At 43.5% G+C, this 13,647-nt stretch overlaps 1 protein-coding gene across 1 annotated transcript in view; it reads right to left on the bottom strand.

Annotated features, from left to right (window-relative positions):
* ZNF674 (zinc finger protein 674) overlaps positions 1-13,009 on the bottom strand; it is a 55,418-nt gene extending 42,409 nt beyond the window's left edge. Inside the window, 2 exon segments of the mRNA XM_060292399.1 lie at positions 9,950-9,993; positions 12,871-13,009. Coding sequence (XP_060148382.1) covers positions 9,950-9,964 — 15 coding nt within the window. The 5' untranslated portion in view covers positions 9,965-9,993; positions 12,871-13,009.
* Positions 13,010-13,647: the final 638 nt, after the last annotated feature.

Here is a 13,647-nt window from a genome sequence, read left to right as displayed (position 1 = left end):
TTTGTATCATCAGTTTGCATTTTCTGTATATAAATCCTCTGTGTACCATATGCACCGCCTTTCAGCCTCAAATGTCTTTTGACTGTACAGATTTTAACATTTTAATGCAGTCTAATCTGACAGTCTTTCTCTGTATGGTTTCTGGGTTTTGTATTTCATTAAAAATATTTCTTGCATTGAGCAAGGTTACAGAAATATCCTCTTAAATTTTCATCTAATTTCTCAAATATATATGTAGTTCTTTAATCAATCTGGCATTTTACTTTCCTATGATGTAGAAGAGTCTAGCTTTGTTTCCATCCAGATGGAAACTCAGTTGTGCCACCATCATTCATTAACCACTCCTTTTCCCATAACTGAAATGACATTTTTATAATCTTGACTCACAAAAGCCTTTTGAAGCAATACATGAAATCTGGAAGCCACTAAAGATTGTGAAATTAGATCACATTTTAAAAATTTAAGTGTCTACTCTCCAAGATATGTAAACCCAGTCAAATGAGAAACCATGAAAAAATATTTACAACATACATGATAGAGGTCTAATTTACTTATTAAGTTAACATAAAGAGCTAGCAATCAGCAATCAAAGTAATTCCACACCCAAGAGAAAAATGTGCAAACAACTTAGAATAATCATCTGAAAGGAAAAAGTGCAAATGACATTTAAAAATATGAACAGACACTCAATTCAAGAAATGCAAATTAAAATGCACCACTCTTTTTTCCCCTCACAATGGCAAAAATCACTGTGATTGCCTGTTTATGGGAAAAGGCATCATACTGCTGCTAGGAGTACAAACTGCTACGTGCTATTTGGAGGGCAATTTGACAATCTTAAATCAAAATTCAAAATGTCTGTAACCACTGACCTAGAAATGTCACTTCTAGAAAGATATACTCATATGCATACAACTGGAATGTACATGGATATTCACTGCTATGTTGTTTATGGTAGCAAAAGCCTAGAAATATCCTAAATATACATCACTAGTAGAAAGGTAAATAATAAATGGCATTTCCATCCAGTAGAATATCAAGTGGCTATTTTTGTAAATAAGGTAGACCACTGGTTTGAAACCTTGTGTAATTTTGTCCCCCAGGAGGCACTTGGCAATGTCGGGAGACATTCTGGTTGTCAAAACTGGGGGAGGGAGTGCTACTGGCATCTAGCGGATAGAGGCCAGGGATGCTGCTATACATGGTAAAATGCACAGGACCGTCCCAAACAACAAAGAATAATCTGGCCCAAAATGGCAAGAGTGCCACAGTTCAGAATCCCTGGGATAAGCTATGTACAACTGCAATGGAACGATCATTAAGACAAGGACCACAATGTGCTTTAATTTGCAAAACAAATTTTTTAAGAGATTCATATATCTAGATAGAGATGCATACATTATCTCTGGAAGAATGTATGAAACACTGAAGGAGACATGGGGACAGAGTGAGAGGGAGAATTACTTTTTACCTTTTCTTGAACAAAGCTTTTGCTTGAAATTTTTACCCTGTGCATGCATTACTTTAAAAAATGTGTAATTCAATTTATTACTGTTCTATGCAGAATATTTTTAAATTTTGGGAATTCATATTCTTAAGCAAAGCTGGTCTATAATTTTCCTTTTTGTAGTATCTTCATCAAATTTTTTTTTTTGGCGGTATGCGGGCCTCTCACTGTTGTGGCCTCTCCTGTCGTGGAGCACAGGCTCCGGACGCACAGGCTCAGTGGCCATGGCTCACGGGCCCAGCTGCTCCGCGGCATGTGGGATCTTCCCGGACCGGGGCACGAACCCGTGTCCCCTGCATCGGCAGGCAGACTCTCAACCACTGCGCCACCAGGGAAGCCCTCTTCATCAAATTTAAGTGGCTTCATAAAATGAATTGGGTGCCTTTTCATCTTACATTTAAATTTGTACTCCCAAATCCTTCATAATTACTACTTTCATTAATTTTCGAAGACCAGATAATTTCTGTGATCCAATTTTCCAGGCTTTTATTCAGCAATCTGATTTCCATGTGAACACTCCACAACACTTATACTACTGAGCTTATAGGTATATAGAAAGCTGTTCATGAGGCACTGTTTATAATAGTAAAAAAAAATGAATAAAAACCCCAATATCTACGAATAGAGAAATAGTTAAATGATACATCCATACCACGAAATAGGAACTGAAATAATCTTTATGTATTGATGAGAAACAACACCCAGGATATAATCATGTGGGGAAAGCAAGATGGGTATGGGAATGTGATGGCATTTGTGCAAAAACATGTTACACATACGTCTATTTTCACTTAATTACACTGATGTAAATGCATCTACAGTGCCTTATCACCAAAATGTTAACAGTGGGCATCTATGAGGAAAATTGAGGTACTGGGGGGAGAAGAAATACGGATGATTGGGCTATTATTTTTATATGCATTTTAAAACATTAAGCATCAATTTACTTTCATTATTTTCCCTAATTAAAAAGAAAAAAGTGAACTGGAAGAAAGGTAAGTCTATGTATGTAAACAATCTTCTCTTAGAAGGAAAAGAGGAAAAGATGAAGTGCAGTTCCAAAAGGGAAGTAGTTGGGGCTTCTGGGAAGATGGCGGAAGAGTAAGACGCGGAGATCACCTTCCTCCCCACAGATACACCAGAAATACATCTACACGTGGAACATCTCCTACAGAACACCTACTGAACGCTGGCAGAAGACCTCAGACCTCCCAAAAGTCAGGAAACCCCCCACGTACCTGGGTAGGGCAAAAGAAAAAGAATAAACAGAGACAAAAGGATAGGGACGGGACCTGCACCAGTGGGAGGGAGCTGTGAAGGAGGAAGGGTTTCCACACACTAGGAAGCCCCTTCGCGGGCGGAGACTGTGGGTGGCGGAGGGGGAAGGCTTCGGAGCCGTGGTGGAGAGCGCAGCCACAGGGGTGCGGAGGGCAAAGCAGAGAGATTTCCGCACAGAGGATCAGGGTCCACCCGCACTCATCAGCCCGAGAGGCTTGTCTACTCACCCGCCGGGGCAGGTGGGGCTGGGAGTTGAGGCTCGGGCTTCGGTCGGAGCACAGGGAGAGGGCTGGGGTTGGCGGCATGAACACAGCCTGCAGGGGGTTAGTGCACCACGGCTAGCCGGGAGGGAGTCCGGGGAAAAGTCTGGAGCTGCCGAAGAGGCAAGAGACTTTTTCTTCCCTCTTTGTTTCCTGGTGCGCCAGGAGAGGGGATTAAGAGCACTGCTTAAAGGAACTCCAGAGACGGGAGCGAGCCGCGGCTAAAAGCGCGGACCCCAGGGACGGGCATGAGACGCTAAGGCTGCTGCTGCCACCACCACAAAGCCTGTGTGCGAGCTCAGGTTACTATCCACACCCCCTTTCGGGGGAGCCTGTGCAGCCCGCCACTGCCAGGGTCCCAGGATCCAGGGACAACTCCCCCGGGAGAACGCACAGCTCGCCTCAAGCTGGTGCAATGTCACGCCGGCCTCTGCTGCCGCAGGCTCGCCCCACACTCCGTGCCCCTTCCTCCCCCCCGGCCTGAGTGAGCCAGAGCCCCCGAATCAGCGTCTCCTTGAACCCCATCCTGTCTGAGCGAAGAACAGATGCCCTCCAGCAACCTACACGCAGAGGCAGGGCCAAATCCAAAGCTGAGCCCCTGGGAGCTGTGAGAACAAAGAAGAGAAAAGGAAATCTCTCCCAGCAGCCTCAGAAGCAGCGGATTAAAGCTCCACAATCAACTTGATATACCCTGCATCTGTGGAATACATGAATACACAACGAATCATCCCAAATTGAGGAGGTGGACTTTGAGAGCAAGATTTATGATTTTGTCCCCTTTTCCTCTTTTTGTGAGTGTGTATGTGTATGCTTCTGTGTGAGATTATGTCTGTATAGCTCTGCTTCCACCATTTGTCCTAGGGTTCTATCCGTCCATTTTTTTTTAACAATTATTTTATTTTAATAACTTTATTATATTTTATCTTACTTTTATTTTACTTTATCTTCTTTCTTTTTTTCCTTCCTTCCCTCCTTCTTCCCTTCCTTCCTCCCTCCCTCCCTCCTTTCTTTCTTTCTTTCTTCTTCTACTAATTCTTTCCTTCTACTTTTACTCCCTTTTATTCTGAGCCGGGTGGATGAAAGGCTCTTGGTGCTGCAGTCAGGAGTCAGTGCTGTGCCTCTGAGTTGGGAGAGCCAACTTCAGGTCACTGGTCCACAAGAGACCTCCCAGCTCCACATAATATCAAACAGCGAAAATCTCCCAGAGATCTCCATCTCAACACCAGCACTCAGCTTCACTCAACGACCAGCAAGTTACAGTGCTGGACATCCTATGCCAAACAACTAGCAAGACAGGAACACAACCCCACCCATTAGCAGAGAGGCTGCCTAAAATAATAAGTCCACAGACACTCCAAAACACACCACCAGATGTGGACCTGCCCACCAGAAGACAAGATCCAGCTTCATCCACCACAACACAGGCACTAGTCCCCTCCACCAGGAAGCCTACACAACCCACTGAACCAACCTTAGCCACTGGGGACAGACACCAAAAACAACGGGAACTACGAACCTGCAGCCTGCAAAAAGGAGACCCCAAACACAGTAAGATAAGCAAAATGAGAAGACAGAAAAACACACAGCACATGAAGGAGCAAGATAAAAACCCACATGATGTAACAAATGAAGAGGAAATAGGCAGTCTACCTGAAAAAGAATTCAGAATAATGATAGTAAAGATGATCCAAAATCTTGGAAATAGAATGGACAAAATGCAGGAAACATTTAACAAAGACCTAGAAGAACTAAAGAAGAAACAAACAATGATGAACAACACAATAAATGAAATGAAAAATACTCTAGATGGGATCAATAGCAGAATAACTGAGGCAGAAGAACGGATAAGTGACCTGGAAGATAAAATAGTGGAAATAACTACTGCAGAGCAGAATAAAGAAAAAAGAATGAAAAGAACTGAGGACAGTCTCAGAGACCTCTGGGACAACATTAAACGCACCAACATTCGAATTATGGGGGTTCCAGAAGAAGAAGAGAAAAAGAAAGGGACTGAGAAAATATTTGAAGAGATTATAGTTGAAAACTTCCCTAATATGGGAAAGGAAAGAGTTAATCAAGTCCAGGAAGCACAGAGACTCCCATACAGGATAAATCTAAGGAGAAATACGCCAAGACACATATTAATGAAACTGTCAAAAATTAAATACAAAGAAAACATATTAAAAGCAGCAAGGGAAAAACAACAAATAACACACAAGGGAATCCCCATAAGGTTAACAGCTGACCTTTCAGCAGAAACTCTGCAAGCCAGAAGGAACTGGCAGGACATATTTAAAGTGATGAAGGAGAAAACCTGCAACCAAGATTACTCTACCCAGCAAGGATCTCATTCAGATGTGATGGAGAAATTAAAACCTTAACAGACAAGCAAAAGCTGAGAGTTCAGCACCACCAAACCAGCTTTACAACAACTGCTAAAGGAACTTATGTAGGCAAGAAACACAAGAGAAGGAAAAGACCTACAATAACGAACCCAAAACAATTAAGAAAATGGGAATAGGAACATACACATTGATAATTACCTTAAATGTAAATGGACTAAATGCTCCCACCAAAAGACACAGATTGGCTGAACGGATGCAAAAACAAGGCGCATATATTTGCTGTCTACAAGACACCCACTTCAGACCTAGAGACACATACAGACTGAAAGTAAGGGGATGGAAAAAGATATTCCATGCAAACGGAAACCAAAAGAAAGCTGGAGTAGCAATTCTCATATGCGACAAAATAGACTTTAAAATAAAGAGTATTAGAAGAGACAAAGAAGGACACTACATAATGATCAAGGGATCGATCCAAGAAGAAGATATAACAATTGTAACTATTTATGCACCCAACATAGGAGCAGCTCAATACATAAGGCAAATACTAACAGCCATAAAAGGGGAAATCAACAGTAACACATTCATACTAGGGAACTTTAACACCCCACTTTCACCAATGGACAGATCATCCAAAATGAAAATAAATAAGGAAACACAAGCTTTAAATGATACATTAAACAAGATGGACTTAATTGATATTTATAGGACACTCCATCCAAAAACAACAGAATACACATTTTTCTCAAGTGCTCTTGGAACATTCTCCAGGATAGATCATATCTTGGGTCACAAGTCAAGCCTTGGTAAATTTAAGAAAACTGAAATTGTTTCAAGTATCTTTTCCGACCACAACGCTATGAAACTAGATACCAATTACAGGAAAAGATCTATAAAAAATACAAACACATGGAGGCTAAACAATACACTACTTAATAATGAAGTGATCACTGAAGAAATCAAAGAGGAAATCAAAAAATACCTAGAAACAAATGACAATGGAGACACAACGAACCAAAATATACGGAATGCAGCAAAAGCAGTTCTTAGAGGGAAGTTTATAGCAATATAATCCTACCTTAAGAAACAGGAAACATCTCGAATAAACAACCTAACCTTGCACCTAAAGCAATTAGAGAAAGAAGAACAAAAAAACCCCAAAGTTAGCAGAAGGAAAGAAATCATAAAAATCAGATCAGAAATAAATGAAAAAGAAATGAAGGATACAATAGCAAAGATCAATAAAACTAAAAGCTGGTTCTTTGTGAAGATAAACAAAATTGATAAACCATTCGCCAGACTCATCAAGAAAAAAAGGGAGAAGACTCAAATCAATAGAATTAGAAATGAAAAAGGAGAAGTAACAACTGACACTGCAGAAATACAAAAGATCATGAGAGATTACTACAAGCAACTCTATGCCAATAAAATGGACAACCTGGAGGAAATGGACAAATTCTTAGAAATGCAGAACCTGCCGAGACTGAACCAGGAAGAAATAGAAAATATGAACAGACCAATCACAAGCACTGAAATTGAAACTGTGATTAAAAATCTTCCAACAAACAAAAGCCCAGGACCAGATGGCTTCACAGGCGAATTCTATCAAGCATTTAGAGAAGAGCTAACACATATCCTTCTCAAACTCATCCAAAATATAGCAGATGGAGGAACACTCTCAAACTCATTCTACAAGGCCACCATCACCTTGATACCAAAATCAGACAAGGATGTCACAAAGAAAGAAAACTACAGGCCAATATCACTGATGAACATAGATGCAAAAATCCTCAACAAAATACTAGCAAACAGAATCTAACAGCACATTAAAAGGATTATACACCATGATCAAGTGGGGTTTATTCCAGGAATGCAAGTATTCTTTAATATACGCAAAACAATTAATGTGATAAACCATATTAACAAATTGAAGGAGTAAAACCATATGATCATCTCAACAGATGCAGAAAAAGCTTTTGACGAAATTCAACACCCATTTACGATAAAAACCCTCCAGAAAGTAGGCATAGAGGGAACTCTTCTCAACAAAAGAAAGGCCATATATGACAAACCCACAGCCAACATCGTCCTCAATTGTGAAAAACTGAAAGCATTTCCACTAAGATCAGGAACAAGACAAGGTTTCCCACGCTCACCACTCTTATTCAACATAGTTTTGGAAGTTTTAGCCACAGCAATCAGAGAAGAAAAGGAAATAAAAGGAATCCAAATCGGAAAAGAAGTAAAGCTGTCACTCTTTGCAGATGACATAATACTATACATAGAGAATCCTAAAGATGCTACCAGAAAACTACTAGAGCTAATCAATGAATTTGGTAAACTAGCAGGATACAAAATTAATGCACAGAAATCTCTGGCATTCCTATACACTAATGATGAAAAATCTGAAAATGAAATCAAGAAAATACTCCCATTTACCACTGCAAGGAAGAGAATACAATAGCTAGGAATAAACCTACCTCAGGAGACAAAAGACCTGTATGCAGAAAATTATAAGACACTGATGAAAGAAATTAAAGATGATACAAAGAAATGGAGAGATATACCATGTTCTTGGATTGGAAGAATCAACATTGTGAAAATGACTCTACTACCCAAAGCAATCTACAGATTCAATGCAATCCCTATCAAACTACCACTGGTATTTTTACAGAACTAGAACAAAAAATTTCACAACTTGTATGGAAACACAAAAGACCCCGAATAGCCAAAGCAATTTTGAGAACGAAAAACGGAGCTGGAGGAATCAGGCTTCCTGAATTCAGACTATACTACAAAGCTACAGTAATCAAGACAGTATGGTACTGGCACAAAAACAGAAATATAGATCAATGGAACAGGATAGAAAGCCCAGAGATAAACCCACGCACATATGGTCACCTTAGATTTGATAAAGGAGGCAGGAATGTACAGTGGAGAAAGGACAGCCTCTTCAATAAGTGGTGCTGGGAAAACTGGACAGGTACATGTAAAAGTATGAGATTAGATCACTCCCTAACACCATACACAAAAATAAGCTCAAAATGGATTAAAGACCTAAATGTAAGGCCAGAAACTATCAAACTCTTAGAGGAAAACATAGGCAGAACACTCTATGACATAAATCACAGCAAGATCCTTTCTGACCCACCTCCCAGAGGAATGGAAATGAAAACAAAAATAAACAAATGGGACCTAATGAAACTTCAAAGCTTTTGCACAGCAAAGGAAACCATAAACAAGACCAAAAGACAACCCTCAGAATGGGAGAAAATATTTGCAAATGAAGCAACTGACAAAGGATTGATCTCCAAAATTTATAAGCAGCTCATGCAGCTCAATAACAAGAAAACAAACAACCCAATCCAAAAATGGGCAGAAGACCTAAATACACATTTCTCCAAAGAAGATATACTGACTGCCAACAAACACATGAAAGAATGCTGAACTTCATTAATCATTAGAGAAACTGAAATCAAAACTACAATGAGATATCATGTCACACCGGTCAGAATGGCCATCATCAAAAAATCTAGAAACAATAAATGCTGGAGAGGGTGTGGAGAAAACGGAACCCTCTTGCACTGTTGGTGGGAATGTAAATTGATACAGCCACTGTGGAGAACAGTATGGAGGTTACTTAAAAAAGTACAAGTAGAACTACCATATGACCCAGCAATCCCACTACTGGGCATATACCCTGAGAAAACCATAATTCAAAAAGAGTCATGTAACAAGATGTTCATTGCAGCTCTATTTACAATAGCCCGGAGATCGAAACAACCTACGTGTCCATCATCGGATGAATGGATAAAGAAGATGTGGCACATATATACATTGGGATATTACTCAGCCATAAAAAGAAAAGAAATTGAGCTATTTGTAATGAGGTGGATAGACCCAGAGTCTGTCATACAGAGTGAAGTAAGTCAGAAAGAGAAAGACAAATACCGTATGCTAACACATATATATGGAATTTAAGAAAAAAAAGCTCATGAAGAGCCTTGGGGTAAGACAGGAATAAAGACACAGAACTACTAGAAAATGGACTTGAGGATGTGGGGAGGGTGAAAGATAAGCTGTGACAAAGCGAGAGAGCGGCATGGACATATATACACTACCAAACGTAAGGTAGATAGCTAGCGGGAAGCAGCCACATAGCACAGGGAGATCAGCTCGGTGCTTTGTGACCGCCTGGAGCGGTGGGATAGGGAGGGTGGGAGGGAGGGAGACGTAAGAGGGAAGAGATATGGGAACATATGTATATGTATAACTGATTCACTTTGTTATAAAGCAGAAACTAACACACCATTGTAAAGCAATTATACTCCAATAAAGATGTAAAAAAAAAAAGGGAAGCAGTTGAGAGGTGTCTTTCATTTTACCCTTTTTTTTTGGTGGGGAAGAGAAGGATTGGAGAAACCTGAGGTCGATGACAGGTTGAACAGAAAACAGCCAGAGCTAAGTGGACTAATAGATTTTTCAAGGCTGGAATATAATTTCCTAATTGCTGCCTCAAATTCACTGGAAACAAAGTAGGGGGTAAATTAGGAACTCACCTGGGACACGGCCATGTGGCTCCGCCCTGACAAAGGATGGAGATCTAGGAAGGCAGAATTAGGGGGGTCGAGATCAGTGCATACAGCCATGAGACCACCATCACCAGCTTAATAACAATCACTCTTGCCCCACAGCGGGGATGATCTGGACACGTGGCCTGGTAGCTCCAGCCTGTTCCCCTGGGACACGGCTAAGATCCTGTGGGTTTTCCACATCAATTTATTTTCTCTTCCTGGACAGATTTATGACTTGTGTTTAAAGACATCTCCTCGGAAGCCATTAACAACCTGATATCTCCTTTCTCTCAGGAATTCTATGCCTGGAAATTTATCGTAAAAAGGCAATCATAAATAAGCACAGGCTACAAGGATGTTAACTGTAGGTGTTTCCACCATTCAACAATTTGGAAGCAACTAAACCTCCAGCAAAGGGGACTCAGATCAAAAATTAGACACACAACATGGGAAATACCGCATGGGCTTTAAAAATGCAATGCAATCCTGTTCTCATTTCTTAACGTATTTAAAAGTAGGTTACCAGAAAGCAAGTGTAGTGCGATCCCCTTTGTTAAGCAATATGTATTTATTGAGGAAGAGCAGTCCAGAAGAGCATTTATGAAAACGTTGAGAGTGCTTACCTTCCAGTGGTAACTCCACCTTTCCTCTTTTATTTACTTGCATTTTTTTCATTTTTCACAATATCATTTAGTAGTAAAATAGAAAGGAGAAATTATTACAAACCACCTATTATCACACTAAGCCCTGGAGGTGATAGACCCTGAGCAAAGTCTGGAGGACAGGGACAGCTTGCTGTGGTTTGGAGGAAGGAGACAAACCAGAGCTGAGCACAGGACAGAAGGGAGGGGCGAGGAGGTAGGAAAGGAGGTGGGTAGAGGGAGGTTAACGGCCAGGCATTGGTCAGTTCCTCATGGAGCTGGAAACCACTGACCTTGCGCCAGGCTCCTTCGGCCCTTCAGTGGGCCACCGCCACCCTGTTCCCGCCCCAATACTTCCTTATTTCCCATTATGTCCATTTGATCGCCATGCTCTCCCTTATTTGGCGGTGTTCAAAACACAGTTTCAGCAAGGAGCTTTTGTTAACCATTGCTACTGTAGCAATCCCTGCCTTAGGATCAGGACAACAGGGCTCAGCAAGATGCAGCTTAATGAGTCACTTCCCAGACCCAGTTACTAGCATCAAAATGAGAGGCAGCAGAGCTAGGTGATGGCCTACCTAGAGACCACGCTGAAAGGTCACAGACACACAGAAACCAAAGACACCTCTTGGGTCATCTAGTCAGGGTAGAGGAGATTCAACATTTCTGCTACAGGTAAGTGGGTTGTGTATACTATGGGACTGACTCAAATCCAAAAATAGCCCAGGGGACTTCCCTGGCCGAACAGTGGGTAAGACTCTGTGCTTCCACCGCAGGGGGCGTGGGTTCCATCCCTGGTTGGGGAACTAAGATCCCGCATGCCGCGCGGGGCGGTCAAAAACAAAAAACAAACAAACAAAACAAAAATAGCCCATGGCACAAGAGGGAAATATAATGATGTGTGCACAAATGTGTCAGGAGTGGAGAAAGTCCCGTGAGGCAGGTGGTCAATCTTTCCAGCCTGATCCTGCCTTTGCAGGCACTACCGCAGGGCAGCGTCCCTCCATCCGTCTGTAACTTTCATCCCTCTCCTCCAATAGGGGTTCAACTGACCACCATCACACAGCTCTTGATGGTGGCTAGAAGTTGAGTCACCGAGTCAGCCTTGCTCTCTCTCAGCTGAAGGAAGGGACAGAGGGCACTGCAGGTCCAGTTCTTCTAGGACCTGCTATCCTGTGAGCCCCCTCCCTCTAACCAGAGCATCTGGGTCTGTCCTGTGAGCCTTCCCCCTCTGCCCCTGGGGTCTGGGCTGGCGCTCCTCTTCCAACTCCCCTCAGAGGAGCTATTTTATTTCTAAGGAGGCAGGACCCAAGGATTCAAAGACAAAGGTACCTTTGCTGGGACCATCACTTCAGGACTATGTCTCTGCCTCTGACCCGAGGAGCTCACCTCCTTCTGAGGCCTCAGACTGGGTCTTCTGTAGTCTAACTAAGGAAGCCCATGGCAGATCAGCTGGTGTCTGAAGCTGCTGAGCCGTGGGCTCACTTATGAACCCTGACCCTGGAAAGGCAATGACCACACAGGCGATGCAATTAGCAACCTCCATGATGGAGCGAAGTTGAGGAAAAGCCCAAAGTTTTCCTTGCCATCAGAAGGCACAGTGCCTCACTGTAGTTTTAAGAATTGACATTCAGTAAGAGCTCAATTACCGCCTGATAAGGTCTGGGCTCTGGAACGAAACTGACTGCCTGCTCTGCCGCTTTTATTCGTTTCATAAGAGGTCAGGGCCTACTGTGTGCCTGTTCTACTGTCCTATGGGTTCTACTGTTCTACGTGAACAAAACTTCAGAGTTCCGCCATCTTGCGGAGCCATACTCTTAGCAGGGGAGATACAGACAGTGAGCCAGCAAAGTGATAAATTTAGGGTGCGTTTGTTGGAAAGGCATAAGCGTTATGCCGAAAAAACGAAAAAAGAAAAAGGATCCCTCCACTTTACTGTGTGACTTTGGTTAGGTTTCCCAGCCTTTCTGTTCTTGCTTTCTCTGTAAAACAAAGAGCATCGTAGTACCTACTCACAGGGCTATTGTGAACAGACTACTGTGAAACACAGGGGTGCCCGGCATTTACTAGGCACTGAGGAAATGGTCGCTGAATGAATCAAGCAATGAACCAATCACTCGCTGACCCCCGCAGCCCCCCCTCCCCTCACCACCGCGGCCCTGTCACTCAACCCCCCAGGGGCGCGACCTCATTGCCCAAGGCTCCTCCGACCTCCCCATCCAGCCCATCCCCAACTCCGCCTCCCCTTACTCCACCGCCAGGAACCTGAGGTCTCAGGGCAGATAACAACCGGAAGCGTCAACTGGCACCGCCCTCGGGGTCAGCAGGGCACTTCCGCTCGCCGTCGCCCCGGGAGCCCGAGCGCTGTGCACAAGCAGGAGCGGGCTTTGGGGGCGGGGGTGCAACACAGCCAATGGGCAACACGGCGCCTTTCGGGGACAAAGGATTCTGACGTGGTTCCCTCTGAGGTTAGATTGGAGCGACGAGAGCGTGCGAGCATTTTCCGCGACGAGTCGTATGAGAATCTGGGGAGGCGTGTCGGGCGGCGGGAGGCGAGCGGGCTCCGCGCGGACTGTCGTGGCGATCCGAGTCCGCCGCCTCCGAGGCCGAGGCCCGCTCTCCCAGTCCGTTCTCCCGCGCGGCCCGGCCTCCTTGTTGCTGTGCTCCCTGGGGAGTTCCCGCCCCTCCATCTTCCAAAGCACGCTCTCCTCTTTCTTTAGATCCTCAGAATAAGATACCGGTAGTCGTGCCTGATGCCTCCACGGCGGCACATGGGCGCGGCTATCTTGGGCGCGGGGTGGAGCCGTCGGAGCCGGACTCCGGTCTCAGGCCTGGGGTCGGGGAGCAGGGTTCAGGCTCAGTCGGGGAAGCAGCATGGAGGAGGGGCTGGGAGTTGTGCTGCAGGGCAGGCAGCATGCACAAATGAGGGGAAACCATGATGCCTGATTCTCCTGAAATAAATCGAGGAACTCCGGTTTCTGGGACCTTGGGGATCCTTGGAGAATCTGGGCTTTGCCGGTTGGAAAGCACAGCATAAAGTGG

Source organism: Globicephala melas, chromosome X (genome assembly GCF_963455315.2).
Source record: "Globicephala melas chromosome X, mGloMel1.2, whole genome shotgun sequence".
In the NCBI taxonomy this organism is placed as follows: Eukaryota; Metazoa; Chordata; class Mammalia; order Artiodactyla; family Delphinidae; genus Globicephala; species Globicephala melas.
Note: the sequence above shows the minus strand (reverse complement) of the source record. Positions and strands in the feature narration are given on the sequence as shown.